At 51.1% G+C, this 17,710-nt stretch overlaps 1 protein-coding gene across 1 annotated transcript in view; it reads right to left on the minus strand.

The window, feature by feature from the left end:
* PPT2 (palmitoyl-protein thioesterase 2) overlaps positions 1 to 17,710 on the minus strand; it is an 86,251-nt gene that overhangs the window by 25,600 nt on the left and 42,941 nt on the right. Inside the window, exon 4 of the mRNA XM_078645929.1 lies at positions 1,089 to 1,184. Coding sequence (XP_078502055.1) covers positions 1,089 to 1,184 — 96 coding nt within the window. The remainder of the gene's footprint in view (positions 1 to 1,088; positions 1,185 to 17,710) is intronic.

The following is a 17,710-nucleotide window of genomic DNA, read 5'->3' on the forward strand; positions in this document are numbered from 1 at the left end:
TCTCATTACATATGTCTTGCTGCCTTTAGCTTTCCACCTTTCCCAGCACCAGTTGCATTATTCTTTAACTACGGAGCCCTAGCTCTACACAGGCTTTAATGGCGCAGGTAAGGTCTTATCTGGCTGTGCTGAGGACTACCTCTGTATCTCTTTAGCATCCTTCAGCTATTTCAAAATGTAGCATCAAGGCTCCTGTGTAAATCCAAATACTGATATCTTATCAACATCATTTAAGTCTCTCGTCTGGATATCAGCGACAAGCTAGATTAGCATTAAGGATCCCTGTGTTCATCATCCGGTATACTATCCCACCTGTGATCCACTTCTTGTTTTAGCAGACCGATTCATCCACTATTAACTAGGACAATGTTAACGGCTTTTGGGGAGTCTTTTGCTTAAGGTTGTAACATTCCGCAGTCTGTAAGACGGAGGCTGTGCCATCTCTGTTCAGGCTCCTACCCTCTCCTTCTCTTTTTCCAGTATGAACTGAATGGAACCTTATTTTCAGTTTAGAGTTGAGATTAAGTTTGTAAACACGATGCCTAAGTGATGTCCGTCAATTGTCAGTTCCTGAAGTCTAACACTGAGTTTGTAACAAGAAACTAATGCACCACGACCGCTGCGCTGAATCGTAGTGGGGTATTTCGTTGTAGTGTGTGATGGAACATCTTGAAAGTAGTGGCAGAGGAGATCCTCCCAAAAGCTACAGGACTTTAATATAGAGCTGTGCTTGTAACACTATTCTAACCTGCTGATACTCCTAATGACCTTCCAGAGAGGTCCAGCATTATACTTCTTCAATAAGCCACAGGTGTTTCTAACAGACTTCAGCCAATGAGCATTGCACGGGTTCACACACTCACTCTTCATCATCATGTAACCCTCCATGCCCCCCCCCCCCCAACTCCCTGACGGGTTCTCTGGGGTTGTCGCTTCATATCACCTTTTCACGAGCACCCTGCCGCTGTTGCTTCCCAGTGGCCAACGAGAGCGTGATCACGTTGACCACACAGGTCCATGGTGGCCTCCCTATCACTATCTAGCTCCGCCCACCCTGTAACAAAGACATTGTCCCATAGCGCACTCACCCCCATATTGGCCCATCTGTGGCGATGACAGTGAGATGAAGGTGTCAACGTTATGGTCCGGCATAGTCTCTAGCAGACCCCGGCAGATCAGGCCTCCTGCAACAACAAAAAAATGTGGTTAACGGATAGAGAAAAAAATAATGTAAAGACAACAACAAAATACAAGTGGCAGAAAAAGGAGTACCGACAGCAGCAGCGAATCATTCTCAGCAGCCTCCTCAGGCTGCTCCAATGATGCTAGAACATCATATAGTCCTATTTGTGTTACTAAGGCTGAGTTTGACCTACGAGTCTTTACTAGAAGATCACAGTCCGTCGTCTGTTTCCACGACGAGAAATTGAGTTCTCAGCAAAACCCAGGGAGGCCTCATGAGAGGCTCCTGCCGCCGAGAGCGGGCTGAGGTCCAGGCCAAGTTCCAGGAAATATCCTTAGAGTGCAAACAACATCAATCCGGGTAAGTGCAAGACCGAGAGCTCCAGAGAGATAAGCAGGCTGCCGCGCGGATGAAAAAAGCGCGAGAGGCCGGCGCGAGATAGGTGAGCGGTAAAGATAGCGCCGCACAGGCAGTGATGGCACGAGGCAGAGAGGTCCGCACCTCTAAAGCTCTGCAGCACGCCGCGCGCGAGGAAATGCAAGAGCGCTTCCAACAATAAGCAGTAGCAATACAAATCCTTGCACAGAAGCGGCAATGCTTGCAAACAGAGTTCAGGGGAAAATAATGTGAAGGAAAGAGTACAACCATGCAGCGCCTGGATCCGTGGAAATACAGCAAGCAAAACTAATTCAAAGTGTGTTGAAGTTTCCCTAAATATAGGCTCATAGGCCGCTTGTCGCTAATGAGAAGTTAGAGGTTATCCAAAGCACAGAGTCAGGTGATGAAGACAACTTCCTTTATTAAAGTGGAGAAGCTTCTGCCACAGCTTACAGCAGCAGGGAAGACACAATCAAACTGCCTTCACCGTTTCTCTCTGAGAACCAGAATTCTTTATGTAAAATACCAACTCTGCATAACAGGTGACCAACAGGAACAAACCATAATAAACAACAACATTATTAACAATACCACAGGTCCCCCAGAAAAGAACGCCTGTGCTACCAACTGTTCCTTATTACACTTAACGGGAAACTCAGGCACCTTTTTTCAGATATAGTGCACTGTATTGTAATGGCTGCCATGGAGTCAAACGCTGTGCATTACCTGCATCCAGTGGTTGGTCTGGATAGCTAAAACAAACAAGACCCCAGTCCACCGTTAGTGTTTATCCAGTACACGGAGTACAGTCCCACAATTTCCAGTTACTTTTATGGAGTGAAATCGGCTCAGAACCTGTCATTGCGTGGGTTGCAAGTGAATCTATGAAAGGTGTCAAGCTTCAAAACTAACATTAAAGGTAAAGAACAATTTGCTTTTAGCATGAATCTGTTACAGATTCACATACTGTACACTGATTGCAAGCAATCCCCCGTGCACCTAGTCTGGCGTCAGGGCCCTTGCATTGCATATGAAAGTGTGGAGTACGGAGCCCCACATGGCAGGTCTGCACTTGTGTTTAGCCTCGCACATCTATATTAACAAGCATTTGCAATGCAATAGGTCTCGCATTTGCGAGAGTTTAAGCTATTAGCATTGTAAATGACGATGCCTTTTATTTTTGTTTTAAAAAACAAAACATAAATAAAAGGCATTGTCATTTACAATGCCGATAGCTCAAACTTGCGGAAATGAGAGACCTATTGCATTGAAAATGCTTGTTTGAAGAGGTTGGCACTTGTGTGCCTGACTAGAGTTAGCTACGCTTCATTTACTCCTCCATTTGAATAGACTATGGTAAATGAGGGCTTTTTAATGACGGTTTTCCTACGTTTTAGACTATTGGTCTGTGATCTGTGCATGCCAGGGAGCCTACTGTCCCTCATCAGTGTGTTTTAATTGTATCTTACCGTCCGTGTGTGTGTGTAACTGTGTTACCTACATCTACCTCGGTGTCCTCTTGCTGCACATCACCCTTTCCTGCTCTCCGGTCTGCTTTCATTTGAAGAGAGCCCGCCTCCTTTGCCATCGCCCTAGAGCCTCCATTTTTGACAGTGTTCCCTCTAGTTTTTCTTTCATCTGGGATGTGCAGGTCGTCTCGGGTTATTTAGGGTCAGCTGCTGTGCGGAAGCATGCAGGAGGCATGCTGCTGCCGCACCAAAGAAAGGTCCATGTGCACGTCTGTGCACAGGCCAGGCTCAGGGCCAGGGATGCTCTCCATTAAGGCTCACTTGAGCAGAGACAATTTGCTATGAATCTCCCAGCATTGCTGCCTCCTCCCCTGCATTTATTCTCTCTCTCCTGAACTTGGGTGAGCTATCTGTACTCTGTACGGAGTGGAGGTCCCCACAGCAGAGGGTAAGGACCCTCTGCTGTGGGGACCTCCACTCCGGGAGCCCTTCTGCTACTGGCTGCTCCTACACTCACAAGGCTTCCAATCCTCCTGGTACCAACCCTATACGCCCAGCAAACTAGCAGTTCCCTTATTGTGATATCACAGCAAGCTCAGTCACTCTCTCCCCACTATGCTCATATAAGGAGTGGGTGCACCAACCACTGTGCAATACCAGCCTCAGTGGCCTGCACACATTCTAAATGTTGAAGGCTGCCACTCTGGCTTTATCAACTTGTTGAATTTTCCCTTGTTGGCGGGTTTATTTTCAAGCCTGCCTAGAGGTATCACTTTTCACTAAAACAAGTCCTGACGTGGTGTGGTTTGTAAATAAAGTGTTACAAAATTATGTGCTACCCTGGTATGGAGCTGAGCTCAGGTTGCAACAGGGAAAGGGAGAGGAATCGTCTGCTGGGTGTGGCTTTGGTGAGCCTCCACGGCTAACACAACAAGCATCTCAGCACTCGTCCTCGTGAAATGCATCATCCCGAGCAAGCATGGCGCTCCTTAATGAGTTTGTACAAATGAGAATTTTCCAGTCAAGATGGCGCTTGCGGCTGAAATGTACATGTGCACGGGAAAATAAAATCAACGCCGGCGAAATGTGTCGTTATTGGAATCCTGTCTTCTCAGAGTGGCGCTTTAAATGGAAAAATGAGAAGGGACTGGTGACTGCTTGAGGCGGGTCTTACTCCCACGTCTATTGAAAGGAGGAAGGCAAATTTTTCGGCACCTCCCCGGCAGAGCACAGAGGAAACGGGCAGAAGCAGTCAGGGAAGGACGAATGCTGGGTGAGTGTTTCTTGTCCCTGTCGCGCCATGTGAGATGTGCACGCACTGCGCCGCCTGTTTTTGGTGTGCAGGAAGTGGGTACTTGGATAAATTCAAGCAGAACCACCCACCTGTGTTTATGTCAGTCACGTCTGGTAGGAGTCATACGTCTCATGTTACCCCAGCAATCTGTAACATGCCCCATATCACACCGAGGCTAGAATAAACTCACACGCTACCAGAGCTGACCGATCACCTGCCCTGTTCTGGTTTATAGCCGACCCCGTGACCCAAGGCATTTCTCGATCTCGAAGCGTACCCAAGTTTAAAATATCCGCACCCTGGGACTAATATGGATTGGAGGCGAGGGAAAGTTAAAGGCTTCGACACCCCACAACCATAGAACTTCTCCACTTGCCTGCAATAAGTTTGCCAACTGCGGGAGTGCATGCTGTGATACATGTAACATAAATGCTGCTTTGTAAAGCTAACTGACGCCAGTAAGACGGGCGCCGAAGTCCAATCGCCGAAAACAAAGCAGGAAAGTGATTAACATGGAGTGTTAAGCTAGCACGTCTTCGGAAGCGCGTCAACAACAAAGTAGCTATTGCCAGCTATTGCCTCTAGCAGAGCGGCGGCGCCGAGCAGCAGTTGTACACGTGATGCAAGCCCGTCTGCAGAAGTGCGTACACCTGCTCAAATTGCCGAAAGCTCTGCGCGTGTCCATCTCTTGTCCCACTTCCAAGGCAAGTCCCTAACAATAGAGCTCGCTGGCGACAGCGCTTTCGCGCTGCTTACGCCAGGCTCGACCTAAAAAATAGAGATGTAGGCACCTCACCCGTGGCAAAATATGACCATAGGGACCCGTGCATTCTTTGACTGCCAGCTAGTAGTATTTTTCAGGGCGTGCCGCTATCCACCTAAGTCTACTGTAGATAGAGTATTCCATCCCAGAGAGGATGCAAAAGGCCAAAAATAGGAAATCTTTAATTTACGATTTTCACAGTTATGACAATGGGTTATTTTATTTGTTGTACTTTTGTTGCACAAACAGCAATGGTGGGCCTATCACAGTCTGCCAAGAGAACAACAGATTGCACAGATTCCAGATTGAGAATACATTTGAGCAGAGCACTGAAATGAGAGTGGAGTTTCCAAAACAGAGATGAGACAAGGGAAAGAAGAAAAGAAAGAATAGGAGAAGGTGAGTGGGGGATAAAGACAATAAATTTAAGCGTGCAAAAGAGGTGGAGTTAGTACCAGCACAAGAGATAGGGTAACACAAATGGTCAGGTGATCCAGAGTCTGGCAGATGTCCCACTTACCAGGCACTTCGGGAAGAGATCTCAATGGGTCATGGAGCAGCAACCACTAACTTCCATGACAGTACGGCGGCAGTAATGTCCTATTACTTACCGGTAATCTTCATTACTCCGGGTCCCGTAGTCCTCGACACCTTCATATATACAAGTGGAGATGATTATCTCCTGACAGAAAAAAACAAGAGGAATGCTGGGATACTAATACTGCCCCTCCCCCCGGGAGTACATAAGCAGTACTTACCCAGCAGCCCTCCTGAACTAACAAGCCCAGACAGGAAGGCCGGCCGCCCGGGAGGGAGGGAGGGGCGTATGAAGGTGTCAAGGACTATGGGACCCGGAGTAATGAAGATTACCGGTAAGTAATAGGACATTACCCCCAGGTCCCTTCGTCCTCGACACCTTCATATATACAAGTGGAGAATACCAAAGCAGAAAACCCAGCCTTCCGCACGCACAAGCACACCCAGGAAACCACAACAAAAGCAGCTACCCGAGGGAGCACCGAGGAGAAAAGGAAGACCGCAGGAAACAGCCGGCCCGCAACCCAGAACAGGACAGCAGGGACAAGGACCGGAGACAAAGAAAAAAGGCCAGGGCACCAAAGAAAGGAGGCCGCCAACCCGAAAAACCGGCAACCGAAACCCGGACCAGGACACCAAGACCAGCCAAAAGAACCCACCGGAAGGCACACAGGGCCAGGCAGACCCACCAGGAAGACGAGACAACCCGGAAGAAAGCCAAAGAAAGAAACGGCCAACGGAGCGCAGGCACAAGCACCCAGTCCAAAAAGGACACGAGCCCAAGAGACCCGAGGAGGAAACCCGGCCGAGGAGGCCCAGGAAGCAACAAGCACCCAGGAGCCGACCAGGACCGAGAACCCGACCCAAAAGACAGGGAAGGGGAAGAACCCCAGAACCCAGCCGAAAGCCCACCAAACAAGGAGAGGCCAACAAGACCGGAAACCAGCCCCAAGACAACACAACCAGGGCGGGAACGACCACAAGCCCAGAAAACCCCAACCCCAAAGGGATGGAACACAAGGCAGGAGGGGAGCACAAAGCAACTGGGAAACCCCAGCAGCCGTCCAACGAGGCACAGAGGGCAGCACAAAGAAGGTGCCCAAACGACACAGGACCGCCCATGAACCCCACACCCAGGCCAGGCAAGCAGCAAGGGCAGGAGCAGTGGGAAAAGCAAGCCCAGGGAGCACAGCACCCCTACCAGAACCACAAGGACCCAACCCAGCAACGCCGGAGAGGAGCCAAGCAACCCGCAAAAAAGAGGCCAACCAACGCCAACAGAACCGGGAAGCCCGGAACAGAGCCAAGCAACCCGACCGCGCAGGAGGAACAGCAGGCCCAAGCAAACCCCAGAAGGAGAGCAGAGGACCGAACCAGACAACCCGCAGCCAAGAGGGAGGGACCCGCAGAGGCACGAGCACCACAGAACAGCACCCCAACCAGAGAGGTAGGAGCACCCAAACATACCCACCATGGCAACAAAGCCCGGGAAAGCAAGGGAGGAAGGAGCGAGCCAGGACCACAGAACCAGGAAAGCACCTGGAAACAGCCGGCAACAAACCCCCCGAGCAGGCCGAAAAGGGACAGCACAGCCCGAAAAAACCCCCGGAGGCACAGACCAAGGCAACACACAACCAGCAAGAAGCCGGCAGAACCAGAGCCACAGAACCCCACACAGGCCCACAACACCGGGAAAACAAGCCCAGGAAGAGAACCAACAGTAGGGAAGGCCCAGAAGGAACCACCAGGAAGCGGCCCCAACGCAGAACACCCCGCTAGGACCCAAAGGGAAACCAGCAAGGAAGCAGAGCCCAAAAAGGAGCCCAACAAGCAGGAGCGGCACGCCCCAGCCAAAACCACAGCCAGGCACCCACCAAGGGAACCAGACGAGACCAGCACAACCCAGGGAGCAAACACCCCCGCGAGCAGAAGGACCAAGAAGCCAACAGCACCAGCCGCCCCAGGAGGCCAGGCAGGAACCAACCCGGCCCGACCAAGCACAACCGCCGAACCGACAGCGGAGCGTGGGGACAGCACACCAACCCAGAGAACAGGAGGCACGACAGTAACCGGCAGCCGCCAGGAACAAACCAAGGCAGGAACCACGGCAGAAACAGGAGGGGCGGCCAGGAAACAACAGAACCAAGCCAAAGGCAAGCACAGGGAGAGCCACCGCAGAATCAGCCAGGCCAAGCCCACAGAAAAGGCCCCCGGACAACACCAGATGCCCCAGGCCGGAGCAAAGGGAAGGCCACAGCACCAGGAAGACCCAGGCAGGCACCCCCACCAGACACCACGCCCGAGAACAGGTGCAGGCAGGGAGGAGCAGGACAGCCGCCTCCAAGGCAGCACAAGCCACCCAAGCGCAGGCAGGGGGGACAGAGCACCCCAAAGAACCACCGGCACAACACCGGCAAGCACCCACGAGAGGAACCAGGCGCAGCCCACGGGACGGGAGGAACAGGGCCAGGAACCAGGAGCCCCAACGGCCGACCAACCCCACAGAGGCCAGGAAGGGAAGAACCAGGACCTGCAAGCGGAGCAGATGGCCACAACAGCCAGCCCGCAGCGGAGGAAAGACCACCGAGGGAGCAAGGCAGGGCAACCGGAACCAGGGGAGCCCACAGGACCCCCCCCCCCACTTCCCCGCAGCGGCTCAAGGAGCAGGAACACCGACCCACCACCAGGCGGGGCAGGGAGCCCGAAGCAGAAGGGGAACAGGACGCAACCCAACAGGCCGCCGCAGAAGAAGAGAGAAGCGACTCCGACAGAAGGGCAGCAGAGGGCAAGGCGCAAGCAGGCAGGAAAACCCCAACAACACAGGGAAACCCACGAGCAAGCAAAGGTAGAGTCAGCGAAAAAAAGAACCAGCCACCAAAGAGGCGACCGGAACCCACGCCAACCCGAGGCAGGCCAGAAACAGAAAGGGTGAACGCCCACAGAGACGCCAAGAGCAGGGGCACTCCCCGAAGAAGAGACCCAAAGGGAACAGACCCACGGAACGTCCACCACCCGATAACAGTAAGTACCGGGGCAGCAGGAATCCCCAAAAAGGGGAGACAGCACCGTGCTCGAACGCAAGACCCGGCACCCCCAGGAGGCACCGACCCAGGAACAAGACACACACCAGAAGGTACGCCGCACAGCACCCCAGGACCGACACCAGCAGGCCAATAGAGGACCCACCAACACTGGACAACACGACAGCAGCGGCCGGAACCAAACCCACGGGCCAAGAGTGGCAGCCAAACCAGAGGCGCAGAAACCCCAGGGCACATACCAACGCTGCACAGGCCACCGGAGAACTGACAGAGGGCAAAGCGACAACCAGCACATCAAAAAGGACGCGCCAGGCAATGGCGGAGGCCACCAAGGCGGGGCAAAGTGCAGCAGAACCGCCAGAAAGGGGCCCACAACACAGGACGAAAGGCGCCCACACCCAGCCGCAGCGGAACAGAGGCAGGGAAGGAACAAAGGGACGCCCCACACACAGCGCCAAGCGGGCAACCAGAACCACAAAGCGGGGGGGGGGCGAGAAAAACATGCCGGGGGGGGGCAACACATCCCACCAAAGACAGAGAAGCTGGAAGAAGGGGCGAACATACAAAAAAAGCCCCACAGTAACAGGCCCAGGTCGCGAACAGGGCAGCCAGCTCCAATGGGCAGCCAGGCGCGCGGACATCCGGGAGTGCCGAGCGTGCACAAAACCGACGTCAGAGTGAGATGCCGTAAAGCACAACACCCAAGTACACGGAAAAGGTCCGCAAAGACCTGTCAAGGACGCCAGCCCGCGCAGCCGTGTCAGCCCAGGCAGACACAAATGAGGGAGGTTGGGGGGGGACGGGCCGAAGCCCCGAGAACCCAAAAGGGTATGCACGCCCACACAGTGCCCCATGCAGAACAGGCACAGAGCAAAGCACCCAGCATGGCACAAAGAAACACCGTGCACCCCCCAGAGGGCACCCCAAGACACAGCAACATCGGACAACGTGTGCGGAATACTTCACCATATCCATCCACCCATCCAGGTGCACTCATGTGTACAAGCTGGCACGCCGCAGCCCAGAACTTCCAGCTGCCATGACTGAAAGACCACGAGGGAATCACGTCACCCCGGAACTCCGACAGCGCTATCCCACCTCCGAAGCAGGCCCATGGCAGCACAAGCCGTAGCAGCAACACACCCCAGAGCCGGAACAGCAGTGGACCACACAAGGAAGGAATGGTGAGAGAGAGAAAAAAACACTGCAAAGCGGGACTCACCCAGGGCAGGGGCCGGAGCAACACCAACAAGGCCCCCACACCAACAGCCGGCTCCGGAATCCAAACATCCAGCGCAGCGCGTCTCTCACCCGGCCAAGCTCGGGGAGACGCGCACAGCGACCCGTAAGCAACCAGGAGGCGGCGCACCAGCCGCAAAGGGCCGGTAAGAATCCGAAGACCGACCAGGAAGAAGCCATGCCTCCCAGCAAGCCCGGCAGGCCGGGAGGCAGGCACACCAGGAAACATCACCACTGCCCGAGAAGCCAGGCAGCCTGGCAGAGGGAGCAGAGAAGAACCTGCACGCCACCCCAGCCCAGCAGGAGCAGGTGCAGCAACATCAACAGCATCCATCAGTCCATTCTGTCGAAGACAGAAAAAAAGAACAGGAGGGCTGCTGGGTAAGTACTGCTTATGTACTCCCGGGGGGAGGGGCAGTATTAGTATCCCAGCATTCCTCTTGTTTTTTTCTGTCAGGAGATGATCATCTCCACTTGTATATATGAAGGTGTCGAGGACGGAGGGACCTGGGGGTAATGCAGTGGATGAGCACCAAAACATTAAAATTCAATGAACGAACAAGTGAATACAGTCTTAGCTTCCTGTCTAACTACGGAGGCTGCATAAGGTGCTCCGTATGCAGAACCGTAAACTAATAGTCCAGGCCATGATTTTATCACCAGTGTATAAAAGGCCTGGGAGAGGGATACGAATTCCTTCTGGCAAGTCTGAAGGGTAGAGCGGCCCTTCCACCTTATGGAAGAAAGACATGAGGGATACGTCCTCCCAAACTGTATTATACACACACACACAAAGTATCCCACCCAATATTGTAACGCAGCGCAATGTACTATTGCTATCAGGTGGAACTCTGCATGCCTGGAGGCGGGGAAGGAAAGGGCTCCTTTTCTTTAAATAACCCGCACACAATTTAATAGTGTCATGCTTTATTATCGGGTTCACCCGACTCCTAAAGGTCAGGGTGGGCGTGACTATGTTCCAGGGAGCACTTGAAAGAACAAGCATTGGCATAGCCAATAGGTCTCGCTTGTGGGACCTTAGAAGTATTTAGTTTTGCAGCACAATATCCGATTATGCAACAAGGATATTGTGCTGCAAAACGAAATACTTCTAAGGTCCCACAAGCGAGACCTATTGGCTATGCCAATGCTTGTTATATAGTGCGGACAACAGTAGTGATACATGAAGCAAAAATTACAAGTGAGCATGTTACAAAAGGAAACGTTACGTTACATGAGACAATAGTGACAGTTGTGCAAGTATCAAGAGCAAACAAAATACAAGAGGTAGCAAACGATATGTTCTTAGAGGAAACAAGCTTCTCGGCATTGCTGGGTGAGGGGGTGGGTGGGGGAGCAGCAGGCAGATGCGAGTGGAGCGCGCGCTGGAGAGGGAGGGGGTGGGAGGACTAGGCAGCGGGAGAGAGGGAGAAAGGAGCGCGAGAGCCCAAGGCGATGGCGGCGGCAGAAGAGCGAGGGAGCAGTTTTTATAAAGCGAGGACAACAGTAGTGATACATGAAGCAAAAATTACAAGTGAGCATGTTACAAAAGCAAACGTTACGTTACATGAGGCAATAGTGACAATTGTGCAAGTATCAAGAGCAAACAAAATACAAGAGGTAGCAAACGATATGTTACTAGAGGAAACAAGCTTCTCGGCATTGCTGGGTCGGAGCAGCAGGCAGATGCGAGTGGAGCGCGCACTGGAGAGGGAGGGGGTGGGAGGACTAGGCAGCGGGAGAGAGGGAGAAAGGAGCGCGAGAGCCCAAGGCAATGGCGGCAGCAGAAGAGCGAGGGAGGCGTTTTTTTTATATAGTGCGGACAACAGTAGTGATACATGAAGCAAAAATTACAAGTGAGCATGTTACAAAAGCAAACGTTACTTTACATGAGGCAATAGTGACAGTTGTGCAAGTATCAAGAGCAACAAAATACAAGAGGTAGCAAACGATATGCAATAGCATATCTGAGGGAACACGGCCTGGGGGAAGCTGGCTGGGGAGGGGGAGGAGAAATGAAAGGAAGGCTGTGTGCGGCGTAATTAGGGGAGGAGAAGCCGCAGAGCGCACGCTGGGCGAAGCCCTTTGATGTGCTGTGCAGCAAATGGAGGGAGGCTGATGCGCGTTCATGTTTGAACACGTGGTTCACATGAACTTCATGAAAATGCCAGCAAAAAGCTGGTGGTTTCATGATGTTTTCGCCGCTTGAATTCTCGCTCCGCTCGATGCGCATGCGCGCATCGATAGGTCGCGAGACCTAAAAAGACCAGGAAGCACAAAGATTAAAAATCCTCCGGCTTACTCCAAGGTATCCCTTTATTAGTGGAGTAGTCTGGGATGTTAAAAAGAATATAAGGAGGGTATTAGTATATAATGGTCCTATGACCCTTTACCAACATGTTTCAACTCTACTCTATGGCCCACAAAGGTCCAGGGCTTTCATCAGGTTGGGGTGGAAGATCATTCTCGTTCGTGGCACAAAGCTGTGGGAAGACCTCCCTAGGTTGCTTAAAGGCCAAACCAATCACTGGAGGTTTTGCAGAAATCTGAAGACCTGGTTCTTCCAACAAATATAAGGAGTTTCCAGTTGCTTGGCGAGAGGACACTCTCATTGGGTAACAGATGTGCTCCAGAAATATTATTCATCCTCATCAAGCAGCCTGCTGCCAGTAGTTCCTTTTGAGGTGGGTGAGGTTGGTTAGCACAACTTGACAGACTTGGGAACTATGACGGCAAGAGTAAAGTTAATACAGGCTGCATATGGGAGTCACAGATCGATAAAAACTAGGGTGATCTAGATAAAGTCTGGGTGTGCTACATGAGGACTTGGTAAGCTGTTCAGAGTCTACTTTACGACGGACAGTGTGCAGGAGGCATGGGCCAATAGAAGTTGTTTGAATCTACACAGAAGTTAGAAGAGGAAAAGCCAGCATTTAGCAGCACTAAATGGAGAGACCATTTCAGTAAACCTAGTAGAACTGATGACAAGAACCAATCATCCAGCAGCGATGGACAAAGCTAAAGGTCGTCTAAGAACCCTAAGTAGGTGACAAAAGCCTTATAGAGTAAGAGTTTAGAGCGCCTACAAGCAAAGGTGAAGGCTCTTGGTGTGCAAGCACACAGGATACATCAGAGGATGACTCTCCAATATTCAAATTCCAGGGTGAAGAAGTGAATCTTTAAGGATCTTCGGAATTAGATTATGAATGTTCCAGTATCAGTTTAAAAGGCAGGAAGTTCCCCAGGGAGGAGTTATGGATGTGGAAAGATGTCCCACCATACCTGCTGCAACTGGGCAGTCGGGTCGACGGTGTGCATTGGTTGGCAAAACAGAGGTTTCTGGTTTGTTAGTAAGGGACCGTTTTGCAAGGCAGCTCAATGAGTAGCCAAGGAGTACCTTGGGCTCTTTTGTTTCTGGATTCCATGAAGGGATGCAGGGGCTAGTGTGATGTGGTTATTTCTCTTCAGGCCAAACTGGTGAGTTACACAGCTTTGAATTATCTGGAATTTGAGAAAAATGCGTTGGGTAGACCAGTGTGAAGACTATGACAACAATCCAGGTGTGAGAATGAATGAAAGACAACATTGTAGATCACACCCATGTTGTTTGCTTTAGCCACCAGGAATAGGGGGACACCAAGTTTCTCTGGCTAAAGTAAAGGTAAAGATAAAGGATTAACAATTTTGAGGTGCAGGATTTCGGTGTTTTTTTTTACCATATAAAGACAGCAAATTGTTCTGCATTCATATACCATTAACATTACTGTGTGGTTTTACTGGCCGATGTAGAGATTTCCCCTTTGGAATCTGCACTGTTTCCGTCGTGTATATTATTTAAGGTAATTTATATGGGAGAAAACCTGAAGGTCAAGCACAATTTGCGCACAACATGAATCAGGGGCAAATAGAATGTGTGTGGATTTCACAATTACCTCAAGACTCAAAATGAGCCAGTTAGTAAGGCTGATTCCAAGGAGCTTGGCAGTGTTTTAGGCAGGTAAAGTCCCGGAAGTTAGAGCTCGTGGTTATCAACATGCCAGTAGTCTGCCCAGTGTTTCCGTTCGAAGGTTGATGGTAGGCACAGTTTGAGGTCTGAAGGGAGCGGAGGCATCAGGCATATGTATATGCCATGAGTCGGTGTCTGGGAGATGGGCTCCTTAAAGCCACCTTGAGTGAAGCGGCTTCCACGGACCATCCTTGGTATGAGGACTTACCTCACTCAGATGTAGCCTTCAGCAGGTCTTGAGGGGTTTGTTCTCCAGGGTGGTCCCCGCTGCTGCCACGAGGTTTGTGGACCTCCTGCAGTCTGTTCTGGTAATCAAGTTGGTCACGGATTGCCACCTCACATATCTGGTGGGTGCCCTGCTGGGCTCTCCTCTTTGTGCCCTGGATAGGCCATGAATTACTGAGCTGAGTCTGGAGTGGGATGCGTCACTTTGTCGCGTTCGGTGAAGCCGTCGAGTGCTGGCGGGAGAGGAGTACGAGTTGCCTACACAGCGCCTGTCGTGTATGGTTGACAGCTACTCCTGGAGGTCACAGCATCTTAGTGATGCTTCTGTCTGTTATGGAACAGTCTCTTCTTCAATAATTCTACTCCTACTTTCTGGGTTCCTGGAGGTCACAACATCGTAGTGATGCTTCTGTGTGTTATGGAACAGTCTCTTCTCCAATAATTCCACTCCTACTTTCTGGGTTAACCCTTTTAGAACGCGCCTAATATGCTAACAATATAAAATGCTTTTGCCAAAGTGTTATTTGCAACTATTATTACCCAACTGTAATATGTAATTTATAGACCTCAAGAGGACGAAGAGTAAGTCCCTCCTTGAAGTCATAGATGTAAATTCCTTGAGGATATCTCAGCAGAGAGGCCTTAATTCACCTGCTTTCTGAAACACGCAGAAGAATGTCTCGGGAACACCACCCAGGTATTGTCATCACCGTCTATACCTCAGGAATGTGGATCAGCCGCAGCTGACGTGTCGCGGACAGCCAGATTTTATTCACGGTAACTTGGCACCTGCAGGTGCGCCTGTCTGTGCAACAGGTGTACTAGGTTGTCTGTGCACTGCGATCAGTCACCACATAAACATTCACCTAGGACACACGGAGGTCATCCTTACCTTGCAGGTATGGACACGTGCCACCTGAGGGCACTCCCTCTGTGAGCTTAGGGACAGCCAGGGAAACTTATTGAACCAGACAGAGTCAGAGGAAGACAGAGGAATTAAGAAAGAGAGAAATGTAAGTTGACACAGAAATATAGTGAGGTGAAAAGTAAAGAATGAAAGAACAAGAAACAGAAATAGAACAGCAATAAGAGACAAAGAAAGGAAGAGAGGGAGAAAAAGAGAAAATGAGATAAGACAAAAGAGCCCTCCACCACTTTATAGCTAGGTTGGTCCTAATTGAATCCCCCCACCTTGAGACACATTTCCAGAGGGTTACGTGTATTTTTAGCGCGTCCCGAGTGACGCGTGTATTTTACTCGCTCTTGCTTTTTTAAAAGCGGATTTTATCAGCATCTTTGTTCCCTACCTCCTCTATCTCCTGGGCCGCTCTCAGCTGAGTGTTGACGCTGAGAGCTGGTCCCGGGGAGGCGAGGGCTGTTTGGCGGCCATCTTGAGTGTAGGCGCGCCCTCGCGCTCTAGTTACTATAAAGGGGGCTCAGGCAGGGATTGCCAAACGATTGCTTTTCACCCTCTGAGGCGGAAGCCGGAGGTTCTTCTCTCCTATTCTTTGTTTAATTTGATTTGAGACACATTTCCAGAGGGTTACGTGTATTTTTAGCGCGTCCCGAGTGACGCGTGTATTTTACTCGCTCTTGCTTTTTTAAAAGCGGATTTTATCAGCATCTTTGTTCCCTACCTCCTCTATCTCCTGGGCCGCTCTCAGCTGAGTGTTGACGCTGAGAGCTGGTCCCGGGGAGGCGAGGGCTGTTTGGCGGCCATCTTGAGTGTAGGCGCGCCCTCGCGCTCTAGTTACTATAAAAGAGTACCCTGCGGCTCCGCGCAGCGGACGCGGCAGTGGATGCGCCGGATGCCCGCCGGAGTCACGCCAGAGTCCAGCCCGTCTGCGCCCGTCCGCGCTGAGGACGCGCTGGACGGCTGGGCCCTGGACTCTGACAAAATGTCATCCCCCGCTTGCAGCTATTCTCGTTGTGATATGTTGGCCCTTAAACCTGGGAATAAACGCTGTCATCATACTTACGATCCGGACGACTTCCTGCTCCCCCCCTGTTGTGGCTGCTACCTTTCTTGTAGACCTCCCAACCCCGTTCCCATCGACCCTACCTCTGAACTCCCTACTTCTCCCACTTCCAATTTAGCAGAAGTAGAGGGCATCTTGATTAATGCCCGCTCGCTGATCAAGAACAGGGTTATGTTCAGGGAGTTGGTACTGGACAGAACGCCCACTGTAGTATTTGTGACAGAAACCTGGGCCAAGGACTCCTCTGACCCCGATCTAATAGAGGCCGTTCCGGAAGGTTACTGCCTGGCCAGACTCGATAGGCAGAGACGAGTGGGAGGGGGGATAGCGATCCTTTATAAGGATCACCTTCAATGTCACACTGTACCCCTGACTGATTTCCCTGACAGTTTTCAAGCGTTCTACTTTTCAATAAAGGAAGAACAACGCCCCTTCTTTAACGGTATCCTAATCTACCGTCCCCCCGGCTCGAGAACACACTTCACGCACCACCTTCTCCAATCTCTTGAACCCTACTTTGGCCTAGATAATTTCTCCATCATGGGTGATTTCAATTACCATCTAGAACGACACGACCTCTCTGACACCTCCTGTCTTATTGAGGCCTTACAATCCTGCGGGCTTATGCAACGTGTCACAGGAGCTACTCACCGTGCAGGACACACCCTGGACGGCATCTTTTCCAATGATCCTCGCTTGACTACCAAGGATCCGATTCATCTTTCCTGGTCTGACCACCTGGCGGTCCCTTTTCTCTTGAAACATCACAGGGTAAATTCCCCTAAACTAGCAAACCATACAATAGAGATTACGAGGAATTTCAGGAATATTAACAGCAATTCCTTCGTGCCCTGGGCTGCAAACCTTACCATCCCTGGCCCACATAGCGTACAGACTGCAGTCGCCCATTTTGAACAGGTCACGACCGAGGCCTTGAATCAACTGGCCCCAGAACAATCCCGACGCCGCGCTAGAAAGAGACCTTCTGCCCCCTGGTTCTCCAACTCCCTTAGGCTTCTTAGGCAAGAAGTGAGGAGAATGGAGAGACTATGGCATGCTAGCTGGGACTTCAAAAACAAGGATGCGCATCGACTTCTGGTTAAAAAATACAAGACGGAAATCTTGCAGGCTAAACAACAATATTTCGTGACTGTGACCTCCTCGCTTTCTTCCCCGAAGGAACTTTTTAAAACCGTTGACTCCCTGGTCAGATTGCAAGTCCCTGACCCTGTCATCCCTTCGCAGGACCTCTGTGAAAAGATCGCCTCCTTTTTTCACTCTAAAATCCAGGATATTTACTTAGCCCTTGAGGAACAAAGAGCTGCTCTCAGTGCATCTATACCTGGTGTAGAGATGAGTTTAACCACCACCGAAATCTCCACTCTTTGCACTCTGGACACCTTTCCCTCGCTGACTTTACAAGATCTTGAGCTCTTGTTAGCCAAGACTAAGTCCGGATCCCCTTTGGATTCCTGCCCTCTGAAGGTCATTAAACAGTGTAGGGAGACCCTCTTACCTCCCTTGGTGGAGATAATGAATCTTGCCATTAGAGATGGTACCTTCCCTGCAGAGTGGAAGAAGGCGGTAGTGAAACCC

Source organism: Lissotriton helveticus, chromosome 5_1 (genome assembly GCF_964261635.1).
Source record: "Lissotriton helveticus chromosome 5_1, aLisHel1.1, whole genome shotgun sequence".
Taxonomy (NCBI): domain Eukaryota; kingdom Metazoa; phylum Chordata; class Amphibia; order Caudata; family Salamandridae; genus Lissotriton; species Lissotriton helveticus.